A 14,137-nucleotide genomic window follows, 5' to 3' on the forward strand; every position below is an offset into this window, starting at 1 on the left:
CTAGGACTGTATTTAAACCCTACCTTAAACCCTTCCTCTGCAGAGCCTTAGATTTCCACCCTTCTTTAGTACCTTTTCTGAATTGTGAGCTCCGCTGAGCCCATATGCCCCCCCTTTAATCACTCGCTCTATATTTCACATGCCAAAAATAAGCAAACTTCCAGGGCAGTATTCTCTAGACCGCCCTGCTGAGTGTCAGCTCTAACTTACAGGAGTGTGGAGCACATTTCTTGATCCTCTCATAGATCCTCGCATAGCACGGAGCACAAAGTAAATGTGCAATTACCTCTTGATTGATTAATTTTAGCCTCTCTGCCTACCCAAGCCCCAGCTGCCCTTCCAGAGTCAGCTCACACACCTTTCTTTTCCGTGAAGTTTTTGCCACTTTCTCCAGTCGGAGTGATCAATTTCTCCTCTGAACTTGTACCACTTAACAGCATAATCCTCTTCGTCAACAATTAAGTACATATTGCCTTACAATACTTGCATTAGTAACTTAAATGACTATCAACTTTCCTCCAGACAGAGAGAGACTCTGTCTATTACCTCCTTCAGAGTCAGCCCCATGCCTTGCATTTAGGAGATATTCAGTAACATGCTAACTTTTTTAGGATAACATTGTTTTAACAACTACCAGATGAAGCCATTTTCCAGCTGGAACATTACTTATTACCAGTTTCACCTTTCTTCTTTTTCAAGTATTTCAATATACTAAATATTTGGTGAAGAAGGTAAAAAAAAACTCTTCTCTTAGGGTCTTGTATTTCAAATGTCAGTGTTGGGTTCAAGCAGCTAGCAAGATATTTGAGAACACAAATAATACAGGCAGATATTTTCATCTGCTCAGTTTTCCTTGGTGCAACCCAGTTTCACAAGAACATAATTTGATTTCCTGTAGCCTTTAAGTACAACCTATATATTACCCCCCCTTATGGTTTCCTTACCTGTGGTGCCAGAGAGCCTAATTTTCTCATCTAAAGCCTTCTAGATTATAGTCACATTACTGAGATGCACCCATATTTCATTTTCGTCACAGAAAGACAGTAAAACTTCTTTTAAAAAACCAGGCAAAACATGGCATTGATTATTGACTTTGAAGCCAAATTAATAGAAGTCTTAGCCTGATAATGCATGAAAGCCAAAAAACACCCCTTTATTGCCTCTGAAGCATAAGAATGGTCCAATTAGGACAAGAGTTCTACTGTTACTTGTTACGAACACGTGGGCCTGCCACATGATGTGACATTTTGAATTCCTAAGCTCTCATATATTGCCTCTCTCACTCTAGCCCTACTTGCATTTCCCAGAGAACACTTGGCTCCACATTAAAATGTTACCTTTTAAGTTTAGCTTCTCTTATTTTTCCTGAGATTTTAATAGTTTATAATCAAAATTTTAATATATAGATCCTTACTTCACTATAAAAACAAATAATGTAAACCTGAGCATTGTGATTAGGTATAACTGCTTTCGCCACTGTGATACGATATGACAGTGCACGTGAGTGATGGCCAGTTGTATCTGAACTCAGTGGTGTAGCAATACCGTATCCTAAGCAAGTCTAATTTTCTGTTTTTCTCTTTTCTGAAAAGGGAACTAAGAGTTATCAGGAAACTACACCAAAACCAGAACTTACACCAAAATTTTGCTCCTCAAAAGGGCTGCAGGGACGAGAGAACCTGTACTCCTTTTCAGACAGTATGAGTCTATTGTTTTCTTTTATTAAAATATAGATACAGGAAGATTTTTTTTCCTTTTAGCCTCTTAAATCCTAGGACTTTAAAAAAAAAAAGCATTGATATTTTAGCTGTACTCGGTCAGTAATATGCTGAGAGTCTTTCAGCAGAAAGATGGGCAGGAGGGTAGGATGAGGTCTTCAGCTAAAGGTTCAGTGAAGCCAGCTGGTCGTCCTAAATTTGTTGAGTCAACATTAAGTAAGCTTTAAAAATGGATGATCAGTGTTTCTCTACAAGAGTCAGAAAGAAAGATAGTGTTTCTTCACCACTGTGGTTCTTTCCAAACTCTTTTAGGGCTGGTAAACAGCTATGTTGGAAAGATAGAAGATGACAGAAAAACCATGTGAGAATTAAACTGAATTATGAATTAAGTAACTCTGATAAAATTTCCTAATTCTAGAAAAGGAGTCTCACTCAGCTTGTACATGGATTTTTGTCATTCAGTCCTCTTAAAACCAAAATAATCATCAATTGTGGATGGATATCAAATTACAAAGTGAACAGCTAAATAAGACAGGGTCTTGCCTCTAACAATGACTCTGTGTGTATGTGTCCGAGTGTTCATGTGTGTGTGTTAATCCTGAGGAAATGTATATAAGGTAGTTTATCTTTAATGCTTTGAGAGGGAGGAGAGAAGGCAAACGAAACTGGAAAAATGCTACACTGGCAAACCACAAAGCAAGCTGCATTTTATTCTGGCTTGCAGATAAGAAAAGATCCCCGTCTTCCACTCCTGATACTAGGCCCAAACATTCCCAAACTTACTTTGCCTAGGCCTTGGTATGATGTCCAGCCAGCGATCTCTGACACATTTCCAAAGTTTACCAACATTCCTTCAATAGGCAGAAGTCCAGTGATTCTGGCCTTGGTACAAACACCTACAGCACTCAGCTCTCTTGGTGAAGGAGGAACTGTAGAATCTGTCACAGAGCTTGAACTGACACAGAGCATAACCCTTGAGAGGTTATGTGTCTGGCTGAGTGAGAAAAGAAGCAGAGGAATTTCAGATAGAAGTTCAGGCCTTTATCACTCGTGTGCCAGAGAAGCGTTTTTCTCAAGGGGAAGGAGTGGTTAAGAGCTAAGACTCAGGAGGAAGAAGGTCAGGTAAACTTTGTTTTATGGGAAGGAAGGAGGATAAGGAGAGAAATAGCACTTCTACGGAACTCTGAACAAGAAAGAGTTTCTTTTTGTTTTTAGGCCCCCCAAAAGTGGTTTCTTTTTGTGATTGTGCTCTTTGGCTAGAGAGTGTTGTTTATATAACAGGATAAAGTACAAAATTATAAGCTCCAAACTCCTCCAGAGGAAAGCTCTCCCAAAGCTCGACCCCCAGGATGGATGGAAAATATGAGTGTTTACTGGCTGGAACATTGAGCCGCAATGGAAATTTCAACATTCAGGAGAAGATAGCAGAGAGGAAGGGCCTGTTGAGTAGAAAGAAGTCACCCTTCAACAAAGGGGTCAAAGAAAAGGAAGAGTCTCCTGTGGGCCCCACTCTGATGGCCCTTCCTCAGCTGGAAAGGCTACATCTCTGCGATCCAGCTCCAGGAGTGCACTGCATATGGCGGATGGCCAGTTTCCTCTAAACTAGATACTAAAACACGGAGTGTAGCAATCCCACATCCCAAGCAAGTCCAATTTTAAGTTTCTCCTTTTTTTTTTTTTTTCCTGGAAAGGGAACTAAGTGGTATCAAGAACCGACACCAAAACCAGGCACTATACTGGCTACTTTCACATGCACAACTCAACTAAATCTTATAACAACTTAATGAGGTAGGTATTATTATCTGCACTTTTAAGCAGATGGGGAAATTGTGGCTCAGAGAAGCTAGGTAACTTGCACAAGGTCATACGCTCAGTAAGGCAAACCCTAAAGTCCCTTCTCTTTTCACTATACCCTGCCATCTTCCTAACAGGGGTTGATGGCCTCCTTTCCTATAAAGTTAACATGCTTTTAAAGAAATAGAAGCATTTAAAGGACTAGTTTCAGAATAATTCCCCTAAACAGAGGAAGAAAATGGAAACAAAGCCTTACCATTTTGGTCGCTGAGTAATTTTTGCAGAACTATGGGCTCTCTTTTAAAACCTCACACACTCCTCCTCCGATTCTCTTTTTATTGTGGTTAAAAAAAAAAGTATAACTTTAAATTTACCATCTTAACCATTTTTATGACTACAGTTCCGTAGTGCTAAGTACAGGCACACTGTTGTGCAACAGATCTCTAGAACTTTTTCATCTTGCAAATTTGAAACTCTATAGCCATTAAACACTAATTCCCCCTCCTCTGTTCCCCCAGCCCTTGGCAACCACCTTTCTGCTTTCTGTTTCTACGATTTAGACGACTTTAGATACTTCATAGGAGTGGAATCATACAGTATTGGTCCTTTTGTGACTGGTTCATTTCACTTAGCATTATGTCCTCAAGGTTCAGCCATGTTGTAGCCGGTAACAGGGTTAAATTCTTACACCCTCTTCTTGATTCTCCTTCTTCTACTTGCCTGGGTCACACAGTTTAAATCTTTCTGTTATATGCTGCCCAACACTGCTTCCTAACTGTTCCATGTGTATGTGGCTCCTTCTTGCTGCTAGATAGTAACCTCTTAGTGATCCAACACCAGGTCTTCAAAGTCTTTTAGACCCTACCCAGCGCTGAGCACTACGCCGAGAGCATAGAAGATACATCCTGGACAGTAAACTCTGGGAGACTGGGGACGATTCTGTCTTATTTGTCGCTACTCCCAGCAGCTAACACAATGTCTGACACATAGAAAATGAACAGAACATGTTTTATTAAAGAAAATAAACTCAATATTTCTGAGAACTGAAAATGAAAAGATGGGAAGTCAGAGTCCTGAACCTCCAGCAACATTCGTGAGAAATAATCTAGGACTTCCCTGGTGGCGCAGTGGTTAAGAATCCGCCTGCCAACGCAGGGGACACAGGTTCGAGCCCTAGTCTGGGAAGATCCCACATGCCGTGGAGCGACTAAGCCCGTGTGTCACAACTACTGAGCCTGCGCTCTAGAGCCCGCGAGCCACAACTACTGAAGCCTGCGCACCTAGAGCCCATGCTCCGCAACGAGAGAAGCCACCGCAATGAGAAGCCCGTGCACCGCAATGAAGAGTAGCCCCCGTTCGCCGCAACTAGAGAAAGCCCGCGCTCAGCCACGAAGACCCAACGCAGCCAAAAATAAATAAATATAAATAAATAAATAAATTTTTTTTTAAAAAAAGAAATAATCTAAAACAAGGGAGAAAAGTATTAGTTAAACTGGTATCAGAATCTCTGAAAATCTGTTCCAAAAAATTATGTAAAGAAAGGTACCAGACTATAATTTATTACTAAAGAGTAAGAGGGCAGAGGAACAAGGTGACATGAAATATCACCCAAATTTCCAAGATTTGGGGCTTCATTGTACCCCATTCCCCAGTACAGAATTTAAAGTTCTGACATACAGCTGTTTTCCAGAGTAGAGGCCACCAGGCCACACAGCCTAGGCCCACGATGTCTTGCCCTGTCACAAAAAGAAGGAACAAACTCATGACTGTGCCTTCAACCTTCCTCACCTTTAACATCGAGGAACAGACAAATCCCCAGGTTGCATGTGTGAAAAAACCCGAGGTGGATAAAAATAATTCAATGACAAATGCTGGAAAAACATACAAAGGGGCAGAAGCCAGACATTCGTGGGATTCCCTGACAGCTCGATCCACGAGGAAGGGCTGGACTGGAAAAAAACAGAGCCTCAGGTTCCTGCCAAGCCGTCTGAGGCCCTGTCCTTCCCAAATCATTCCAAGCAGCAGCCAGAACTTTACAGTAACCCTTCCAGGTCTCCCAAAGAAAGATGCGCTCCTCACCTAGAAAGTGCTCCTCCCTGACATGGTCCAGTTCCGTGCAAGGCTGGCGGTAATGAGGAGATGCCTCTGCACTTCAATCTCAGCTCCTAACAATTCCCCGGGTACCCAGAAAAGTAGATAATTAAAAGGCAGCTTGAAAAACCCGACCCATTTCATTGGCTAAAGAAAAGCTTAGTACCCAGGTATCAGCATCTAGAAATCAAATACAATCCCTTTAAGAAAAAACAGGTTGCGGACATTCGGTACCTGCATCCTGGAGGCCAGATTGTATAATTCTCAATCGGCCTTGCTCGGAGGCACACCTCAGGCTTCTAAACATGTGACTGTATTTGGCCCTGACTACATTCTCTTCTGGAGAATGGCCTGCAATTAATCTCACTTATTACCTCTGAAAAGTAACAACAGAGGAATGGCTGGCCAAGTCCAACTCCGAGTGTCTAGGGAACTGCAAGCTCCACGGCCAGGCCTCAGACTGTCTGGGCAAGGCGTGGGCTCTCTGCCTTCCTCTCCCACAACAAAGCTCCAACAGGGACTCCAGACAGACCAAAGGAACCGAGGGATCTGAGGAGCTGGGCTGAGCTCACACTGACCCAATGGGAGACGACAGCCCTGGGCTACATTTGGGGTGGTTTCAAAACAGCGGGGGAAGAACAAGGTTGTCTGGTGAAAACTTGTGTGATCCATAAAATTGAGAACAATAGCAACGCCACAGGGAAATGAAAAATAACACTATTTGCTGAGTTCTTGTGAGTCACCAGTTTTCATTCCTGTGGCTACCAAGTCACTGAATCCTCCAAGATGCAGATGAAAAGTACAGCCAGCATTGGATTCTCTTTACATCTTTTTACTGTTTACAGGGCAGCCCCTGGTTGAGTGAATTATGAGAGTTTATCAGCACTGGAATCCACTGATGCTTTTGTAGATGTACAAGTAAGAGGACCTTTTATTTACTTAGCACCCACTTCCAGGGAGATCAAAGTGCTTTAAGGACAACCTAAAAGCTCCCAAAACAGGCCAGTTTATACATAAGTATGCTTATCCAATAAAAAGATTAAATGAATAGTTTAGGGTCACTTAGTGTAAAAATCAGTAATAAAACTCACATCTCTAAGCTACTAATCCCTTATTCATTAAACTTAGTCACCCTTACTACTAAGGAAGGAACAACAAGAGACTAAATAAATATCCACAAAACAGTGACTTACCAGGTAAATAAAGAAACTGGGGCATGGGACAGAGCGAATGCCTGAGGGAGGTCTGGCTGGGGCCCATGTCATAGCCAGTTCTGAAAGGACCTCTGAGAATTCATTTAAGGCTCTTTAGGGTGGGTATCTCTGGGAATTCCACATGGAACTGGAACTCCCGAGCTGAGCTTGCAGGTTGTCATGGCAACCAGAGGTTGCGCGGTCGGCGGGGCAGAGGAAGATTTTCCAGGGCTACCCTGGACTAGAATGGGGCCTGAGAACTGACCCTCGAGCTTGAAGAGTAGGTGAAGAGATGGCTGTTATGGGTACAACTAACCCCCAAAGGGAAAGACCAGGGGGCTCTGCAGGGGCTACTTCCTGGTGCCAGTGGTTCTGAAGTCGATCGTATCATGTGCCATTCTACTACAGCCCATGAGCACAGTCTGGCTGGGAGAAGGTCACTCACAGCACTGCACCCTAGGTGCTGCCTCTGACCTTGATGGATCCCTTCATCTTTCTGTGTCTCGGCATTAACAGGTATCACCAAGAGAAGGTTCGAAACCCAGCCATAATTTTTATTCCAAACACAGGTATGAAAAATGCTAAAACTCAGGACTTCCCTGGTGGTCCAGTGGTTAAGAATCCAAGCTTCCACTGCAGGGGGCATGGGTTTGATCCCTGGTTGGGGATCTCATCCCGCATGCCCTGTGGTGCAGCCAAAAAAAAAAACAAAGCTAAAACTGTTTTTCCAAAATGTATAGTCTTGACATTTTGCTTACCGTATGGAAAACGGTTGCAGCCTTGTCATATAGACAATATATCCAAGATTGCAGAGAAAGTGTTTTCCATAGAAACAAGGCTCTGACTGTAAAATGAAAATGGAATATTTGGAAATATTTTATATGGAAAATAAAGCTCTGTGGTATAAACAGAATTTCTTTTTTACGACTTATGTTTTAGGAATGCGGTTACTCCGGAATCATAAATCACCAAAGGACAGACTTCTCCTAAGAAAAGAATAGTGTGGAAGGATGTCCTGTCTTCAAAAGTCCTGCCTCTTGGTCTTCAACTCTTCATAATTCTGAATTGAGATGATGCTTTTCACCCTTGACCACAATGATCACTGGTATGAAAGACACCGTACCAGAGCATGATGTAATGTGCTTATGTTTATCTTGCTTCCTGGGCAGAGTCTCTGCTTCCCAAATTAGTTCCTTAAGTAATCATTCTAACACCAACAGATACTTGAACAACAATTAGGTATTTCCTCCATGCCCAAGCCTTCAGTCGCTCCTCCAACCTCAGGGCAGGGCAGCATCCAAAGAGGTGGCTGGTTGGCAGAGGCTGATGTGCTGGCCTGGGGTAGGGAGTTGGTGGGACACCTGTGGCAGAGTGTCTTTATTTGGAGGGAACAATATCTCAGCTGGTTGGAATACTTCATTGTAACAGTCACATTCCATTCTAGCTCATCTGACTCAGGGACAGATGCAATTAAACCCATATTTAATAGCCACTAAAGCAAGATGTACTGGGAATCTGTTTCTCCTTACGTTTTTTACACAGGGGGACGTGAAATACAGATCGAGACTAGAATTCAATACAGTGGTTTCTTTTTAAATCAGAAGTTGCTGACTTTATGGCCAGAATCTATTTGGATCTATCCTCTGCCACTTTGCTCAACTACATAAAGGGAATTTCTTTCCCACTTTCCAAATGAACATTGTCCAGGGAGGCTTTATGAGTTCAATTAGGTAACCTACATAAAAACATATAAAATACGTGCTTCAAAAGAAAAGAGTCCAAAGTTAGTGAAACACAATGTAATACAAGATATAAAAAAAGAATTAGGAGACAAGGAGAAAATGTCAAAAGTCAATACACAAAAATGTTGACTGTGAGCAAGGATTAAGCATAGTATAAATTCTTGCTCTTTCACCCGGAAGTGAACTTGCTGAACTGTATCAGAAATTTCCTTTTCATTTGATTTGCCCACAAACTGTCTTACAAGTCAAATGAGGCTCTATATTCAAGCACCAGAGGATTAGGACACGTGGGGAGAGGCACTTGTCTTGCTGGTGCCTGTGCAGGGAACTCAAAGTGAGAATGACTTGCTTAGGATTCAGGCTGCCCCTGTGTGACCCAAATGCCGGCTCCATGGCCCTTTACATACCTGCTTCCAGGAGGGGCGGAGTGGCTCTCAGGAGCTTGGGGGTCTGACTGAATTGACCATGTTGGGCCACTAGGACTGATGACAGGCCGAAGTGTGTGGGGAGTTGAAGCACTGCTTCTGTTTATGACGCCACTTGCCAAATTCAGGTTTGTTACCTAGAAATGAAGTGAGGGAAATAACCTGACTTTACAGAGTTTTAGAAAAGTCTCATTAAAATCATAACGGGGAAAATCATGTAGAGTCCAGGAGATGCTGACCCACCTGAGCTTAAACAGTGGTTGCCACAAAGGCACTCAGTAAAGCCTGGCTTCTGTGCACATCCAAGAGCACAGGTGAGGGTGGCTAGTGTCAATATAAGTTAACGAGTATTTATTCTGTTCCTACTATGTGCAAAACACCATACTATGTGAGGTGCTGTGAAATACAAAGATTAGTAACAAAAACAGCAAGTACTTACTGAGTATTTACTCTGTGTCACACAAGGTTCTAAGAATTAGGCAAACTACTTAGCCTTTCTGACCCTTGTGTCATATGAAAGTTCTAAATGCTCGATAAATTTTAGTTTAAATAATAATAATAATTAATAAATAATAAACAATAATTTATAATATTTAATAATAATATTTATTATTTATTTAGTAATAATACTAAATAATAATAATTACTATATAAAGAACTCACTGATTTAGAAAAAAGATGCACAGGCAATGGAAAAATGGGCACCAACTTCAATAAACAATTTACAAAAATGGAATATAATTAGCCAATTAAACAATTAAAACTAGTCATTTCCACTGTCAATCAAAGAAATGTAAATTACAAGATAACACTTTCGTGTGTTACACTGACATAAATAATAACCAAAAATATAGTACCTAACCATGGCAAAGGGTGACATTAGATATGTATTACACTATTTATGAGACTATTAATTGGTACAATCTTTCTACAAATAAATTTGGCAATATATTATTAAAAGTATCAAAATATTTGTACACTTTGATGCTACACTCTAACTTATAGGAACTACGTTAAAAAAACAACTGCAGATCATTAATGAGGTGAGTATTATAATAGCAGTTACTATTTAGCAGCACTTACAATGTGCCAAGCTCTGCATAAACGAGTATAAAACGAGTATATTACATGCATCTCATTCAAACTGTCATAATGCTATTGGCAAGTACTATTATAATCCCCACTTTACAAAAAAGGAAACTGAGGCCTAGGAATAAATGGCAGAACCAGGATCTGAACCATAGTCTTTGAAACTCCAAATCCCATGTTCTTACTCACTACACTATGCTGTGAACAGAAATTGAAAACAAGCATTGATTTTAATACTGAAAAAGGAAAGATCTAAATGGCTGAGAGTATTTAAATAAATTATGTTAAATAAATATGATAAATAAATTTTGCTCTAAACATATAAGGGAATATTATGTAACCATTAGAATTTTTTTGGAGAATACTTAGCGATATAGTAACATGCTGATATCTCAAGTTAAAAAACAAAATCACAATATGAAACTGTACAGAGAGCAGAAGCAATTTCCTTAATGCACACATACACAGACACACACTCTAAAGCGCATGTATTACTTTTATAATCCAAAAGAAAAAAATGGAAGTTTTTATGAAAAATACAGGTGCGAGGTGATAAACTTAAAACCTGGCTGGAAAGAGTGGAATCAGAAAAGAAAGGATGGTTCAAGAAGCATTTCAAATGAGATGTACAGGGGATGCTGAAAAGAGGGGGTGTACTCAAAGCTGAATGCAGGGTGCTGAGTAGGAGACACTAAGGAATAGTGAAGTGAGGAGATATGAATTCCAAGAGAAGTGTCCTCCTATGAAGTATCCCAGGAAGCTAACAATTTTGACATTTACAAATAGAAGAATTCTGGATTTTTAAAAAATCTGATAATTCTGAAAGAAAATAAGTCATTTTTAGTAACAGTATAGTGCTTCATTCCTAGTTACAGAATTCAGTGACAACAGCCCAGGACTGTGTCTTCACACCAAGGGACCCAAATATTTTTCTTGTGACGAAAGCCACTTTCTCTAAGTCGGGAGTGATCTCTGGTGTCTGTGGAGACCGGGGGCCAGAACACTCAGGCTGCACCCTCCAGTGTGGCCCCAGATTCAGCGGAAGCCTCAGGAGCCAACCTTGGCTTGTCAATTCTGACCCCCTTCTGCCACTACCAGGGGAGGAGAAAGACCACGCTGATGAAAGGGTGGGGAAGACAGTGTGGCAGATTAGGGCAGTGTTCTCTGGCCCCCAGTGCCTCTGAAGAGCCTTGTCCTTCTTGCACCCTACCTAGTGGCAACAAAGGCCAGGTTCTCAGACGATCAAACAGATCCCCTGTAGGACTGAACTCACCCTCATCCCATACTGAGCCCTTCTCCTTCCTGCTCTGACCCCGGGCACTAAATATTAGGCTTTTCAAATTAGACATGAGCTTGGAGCTTATAAAGATACTACGAAGTGGAAAGGTCTTTATGATAACTAACAGATTCTCCAATTACTGCCTCAGTCAGTTGCGACAAAAACCTCATAAAAGAGGCTTATTAATAATTTATAGTGGAACAGCAGTAAAATAAACAAAAGGTACATACTTTACCATGTTTAGTATAAACAGTATAGCTGGAGATTAGTGAATGGGAAGGAGAAGAGATATCAGATTTGGTACATCTTCTCTCTTTTGTCCAGGCTGCCCTTAACTGAAACATCATAATTTTCATCATAATCACGAACACTTACTGAATGCTCACCGTGTGCCATGGGCTTAGATGTCTTTGCATTATCTTGACGTGTATTATCTCACTTAACCCTGAGCAAGCCTTTGAAGGAGATTCTATTATTACCCCCATTTTACAGAAGAGGCAACTAAAGTCTAGAGAGGGTAAACAATTAGACAAAAGTAACACACCTACTAGGTGGCAGGGCCAAGATTAGAACAGAGAATGTTCTCCTCCAAATGCATGTGGAATACTTTTTCCAAATAATATGGCTTAACGTTTGAGTTCTTACAGTGGAAGTGTCAGGCACTTATAAGTGAAGTGAGGTTTTATCAATATACCTCCCTCCTTATCCATTACTCACGGAGGTAGATACTGTGATACTCCCTTGTGGGATTTTAGTTCCCCGACCGGGGATCAACCCTGGGCCGTCAGCAGTGAGAGGTCAGAGTCCTAACCACTGGACTGCCAGGGAATTCCCCCAGTGCTCCCTTTCCAGATATGGAGAAACAAAGGGTCAGAGAAGTTATGGTAAGTAATTTGTTCACGGTCACATAACAGTTGCAGAACTGGTACTCTTGTTTTAAAATCCATTTTCTAGTTTTGAAGCTAGTAGGGAAACTGTCCTAGTTACCCTTGATTATTAGAGATTTCTGAAAATATAATCAGATACAGACCTCAAATTCGGAAAACAGTGACTATACAGCGATTGATTATACCTAACTATTCCAGCATTTTCTACTTTTCCTTAAATTTTATTTCCCACTTGTTACCCTTCACCAGAGGATATTAAAAAAGTAGAGCAACAAAAAAACCAAAACAAAACCATCCTTAGGGGCTTCCCTGGTGGCGCAGTGGTTAAGAATCCATCTGCCAATGCAGCGGACATGGGTTCGAGCCCTGGTCTGGGAAGATACCACATGCCGCGGAGCAACTAAGCCCGTGTGCCACAACTACTGAGCCTGCGCTCTAGAGCCCAAGAGCCACAACTACTAAGCTCGCACACCACAACTACTGAAGCCTGTGTGCCTAGAGCCTGTGCTCCGCAACAAGAGAAGCCACCGCAATGAGAAGAGCGCACACTGCAACAAAGAGTAACCCCCGCTCGCTGCAACTAGAGAAAGCCCGCACACAGCAACAAAGACTCAACACAGCCAAATATAAATAAATAAAATAAATAAATTTATTAAAAAAAATAATATCCTCAATCAGTTTTGTTTCTTAGCAGGTATAGTAAAAGATGGCATGAACATAAAACTAATTTTGGACTCTTGGTGAATTTTGTTTTTTCATGTAACATCCATTATGCATTTCATGGATAAACCAAGAATTGGTAGTCACTATGATTTCTTTCTACACAAAAGCAAAGCATCCTTAATTTATTTCGAGAAAAATAGCAAAAATGACCACTGCTTAAATATGAGACTATGTAAGGAATAAGAAAACTTTTAAAGCTTTTCATTTTTCCTTCCAAAGGATTCCTGCTTTAAAAAAAAAAAAAAACTGGTAGATAGCCTTATCCACCAGAGGGCAGACAACAGAAGCAAGAAGAACTACAATCCTGCAGCCTGTGGAATGAAAACCACATTCATAGAAAGATTGACAAAACGCAAAAGCAGAGGACTATGTACCAGATGAAGGAACAAGATAAAACCTCAGTAAAACAACTAAATGAAGTGGAGATAGGCAATCTTCCAGAAAAAGAATTTAGAATAATGATAGTGAAGATGATCCAGAACCTCGGAAAAAGAATGGAGGTAAAGATCGAGAAGCTTCAAGAAATGCTACACAAAGACCTAGAAGAATTAAAGAACAAACAAACAGAGATGAACAATACAATAACTGAAATGAAAAATACACAAGAAGAAATCAATAGCAGAATAACTGAGGTAGAGGAATGGATAAGTGACCTGGAAGACAGAATGGTGGAATTCACTGCCGTGGAACAGAATTAAAAAAGAAAGAGTGATAAGAAATGAAGACAGCCTAAGGACCTCTGGGACAACATTAAACACACCAACATTCGCATTATAGGGGTTCCAGAAGGAGAAGACAGAGAGAGAAAGGACCCGAGAAAATATCTGAGAAGATTATAGTCGAAAACTTCCCTAAGGCTTCCCTGGTGGTGCAGTGGTTAAGAATCTGCCTGCCAATGAAGGGGACACGGGTTCGGCCCTGGTCCAGGAAGATCCCACATGCTGGGGAGCAACTAAGCCCATGCACCACAACTACTGAGCCTGCGCTCTAGAGCCCATGAGCCACAACTACTGAGCCCAAGTGCCACAACTACCGAAGCCCATGTGCCTAGAGCCCATACTCCGCAATAAGAGAAGCCCTGCAATCAGAAGCCCGTGCACCACAACGAAGAGTAGCCCCCATTTGCCACAACTAGAGAAAGCCTGCATGCAGCAGTGAAGACCCAAAGCAGCCAAAAAATAAATAAGTAAATAAAA

At 41.2% G+C, this 14,137-nt stretch overlaps 1 protein-coding gene across 19 annotated transcripts in view; it reads right to left on the reverse strand.

Annotated features, from left to right (window-relative positions):
• The window catches only part of TTLL5 (tubulin tyrosine ligase like 5), a 302,833-nt gene that overhangs the window by 136,799 nt on the left and 151,897 nt on the right, over window positions 1-14,137 (reverse strand). For 18 of the 19 annotated variants that reach the window (XM_082451545.1, XM_082451547.1, XM_082451552.1 and 15 more), the window contains one exon: window positions 8,946-9,100. The exons of the other annotated variant lie outside the window; for it this stretch is intronic. In XM_082451545.1, the coding sequence (XP_082307671.1) occupies window positions 8,946-9,100 (155 nt within the window). The remainder of the gene's footprint in view (window positions 1-8,945; window positions 9,101-14,137) is intronic. 19 annotated transcript variants of the gene reach the window in all.

The sequence above is a fragment of the Balaenoptera physalus genome (assembly GCF_965194825.1).
Source record: "Balaenoptera physalus genome assembly, chromosome: 2".
NCBI classification, from domain to species: Eukaryota; Metazoa; Chordata; class Mammalia; order Artiodactyla; family Balaenopteridae; genus Balaenoptera; species Balaenoptera physalus.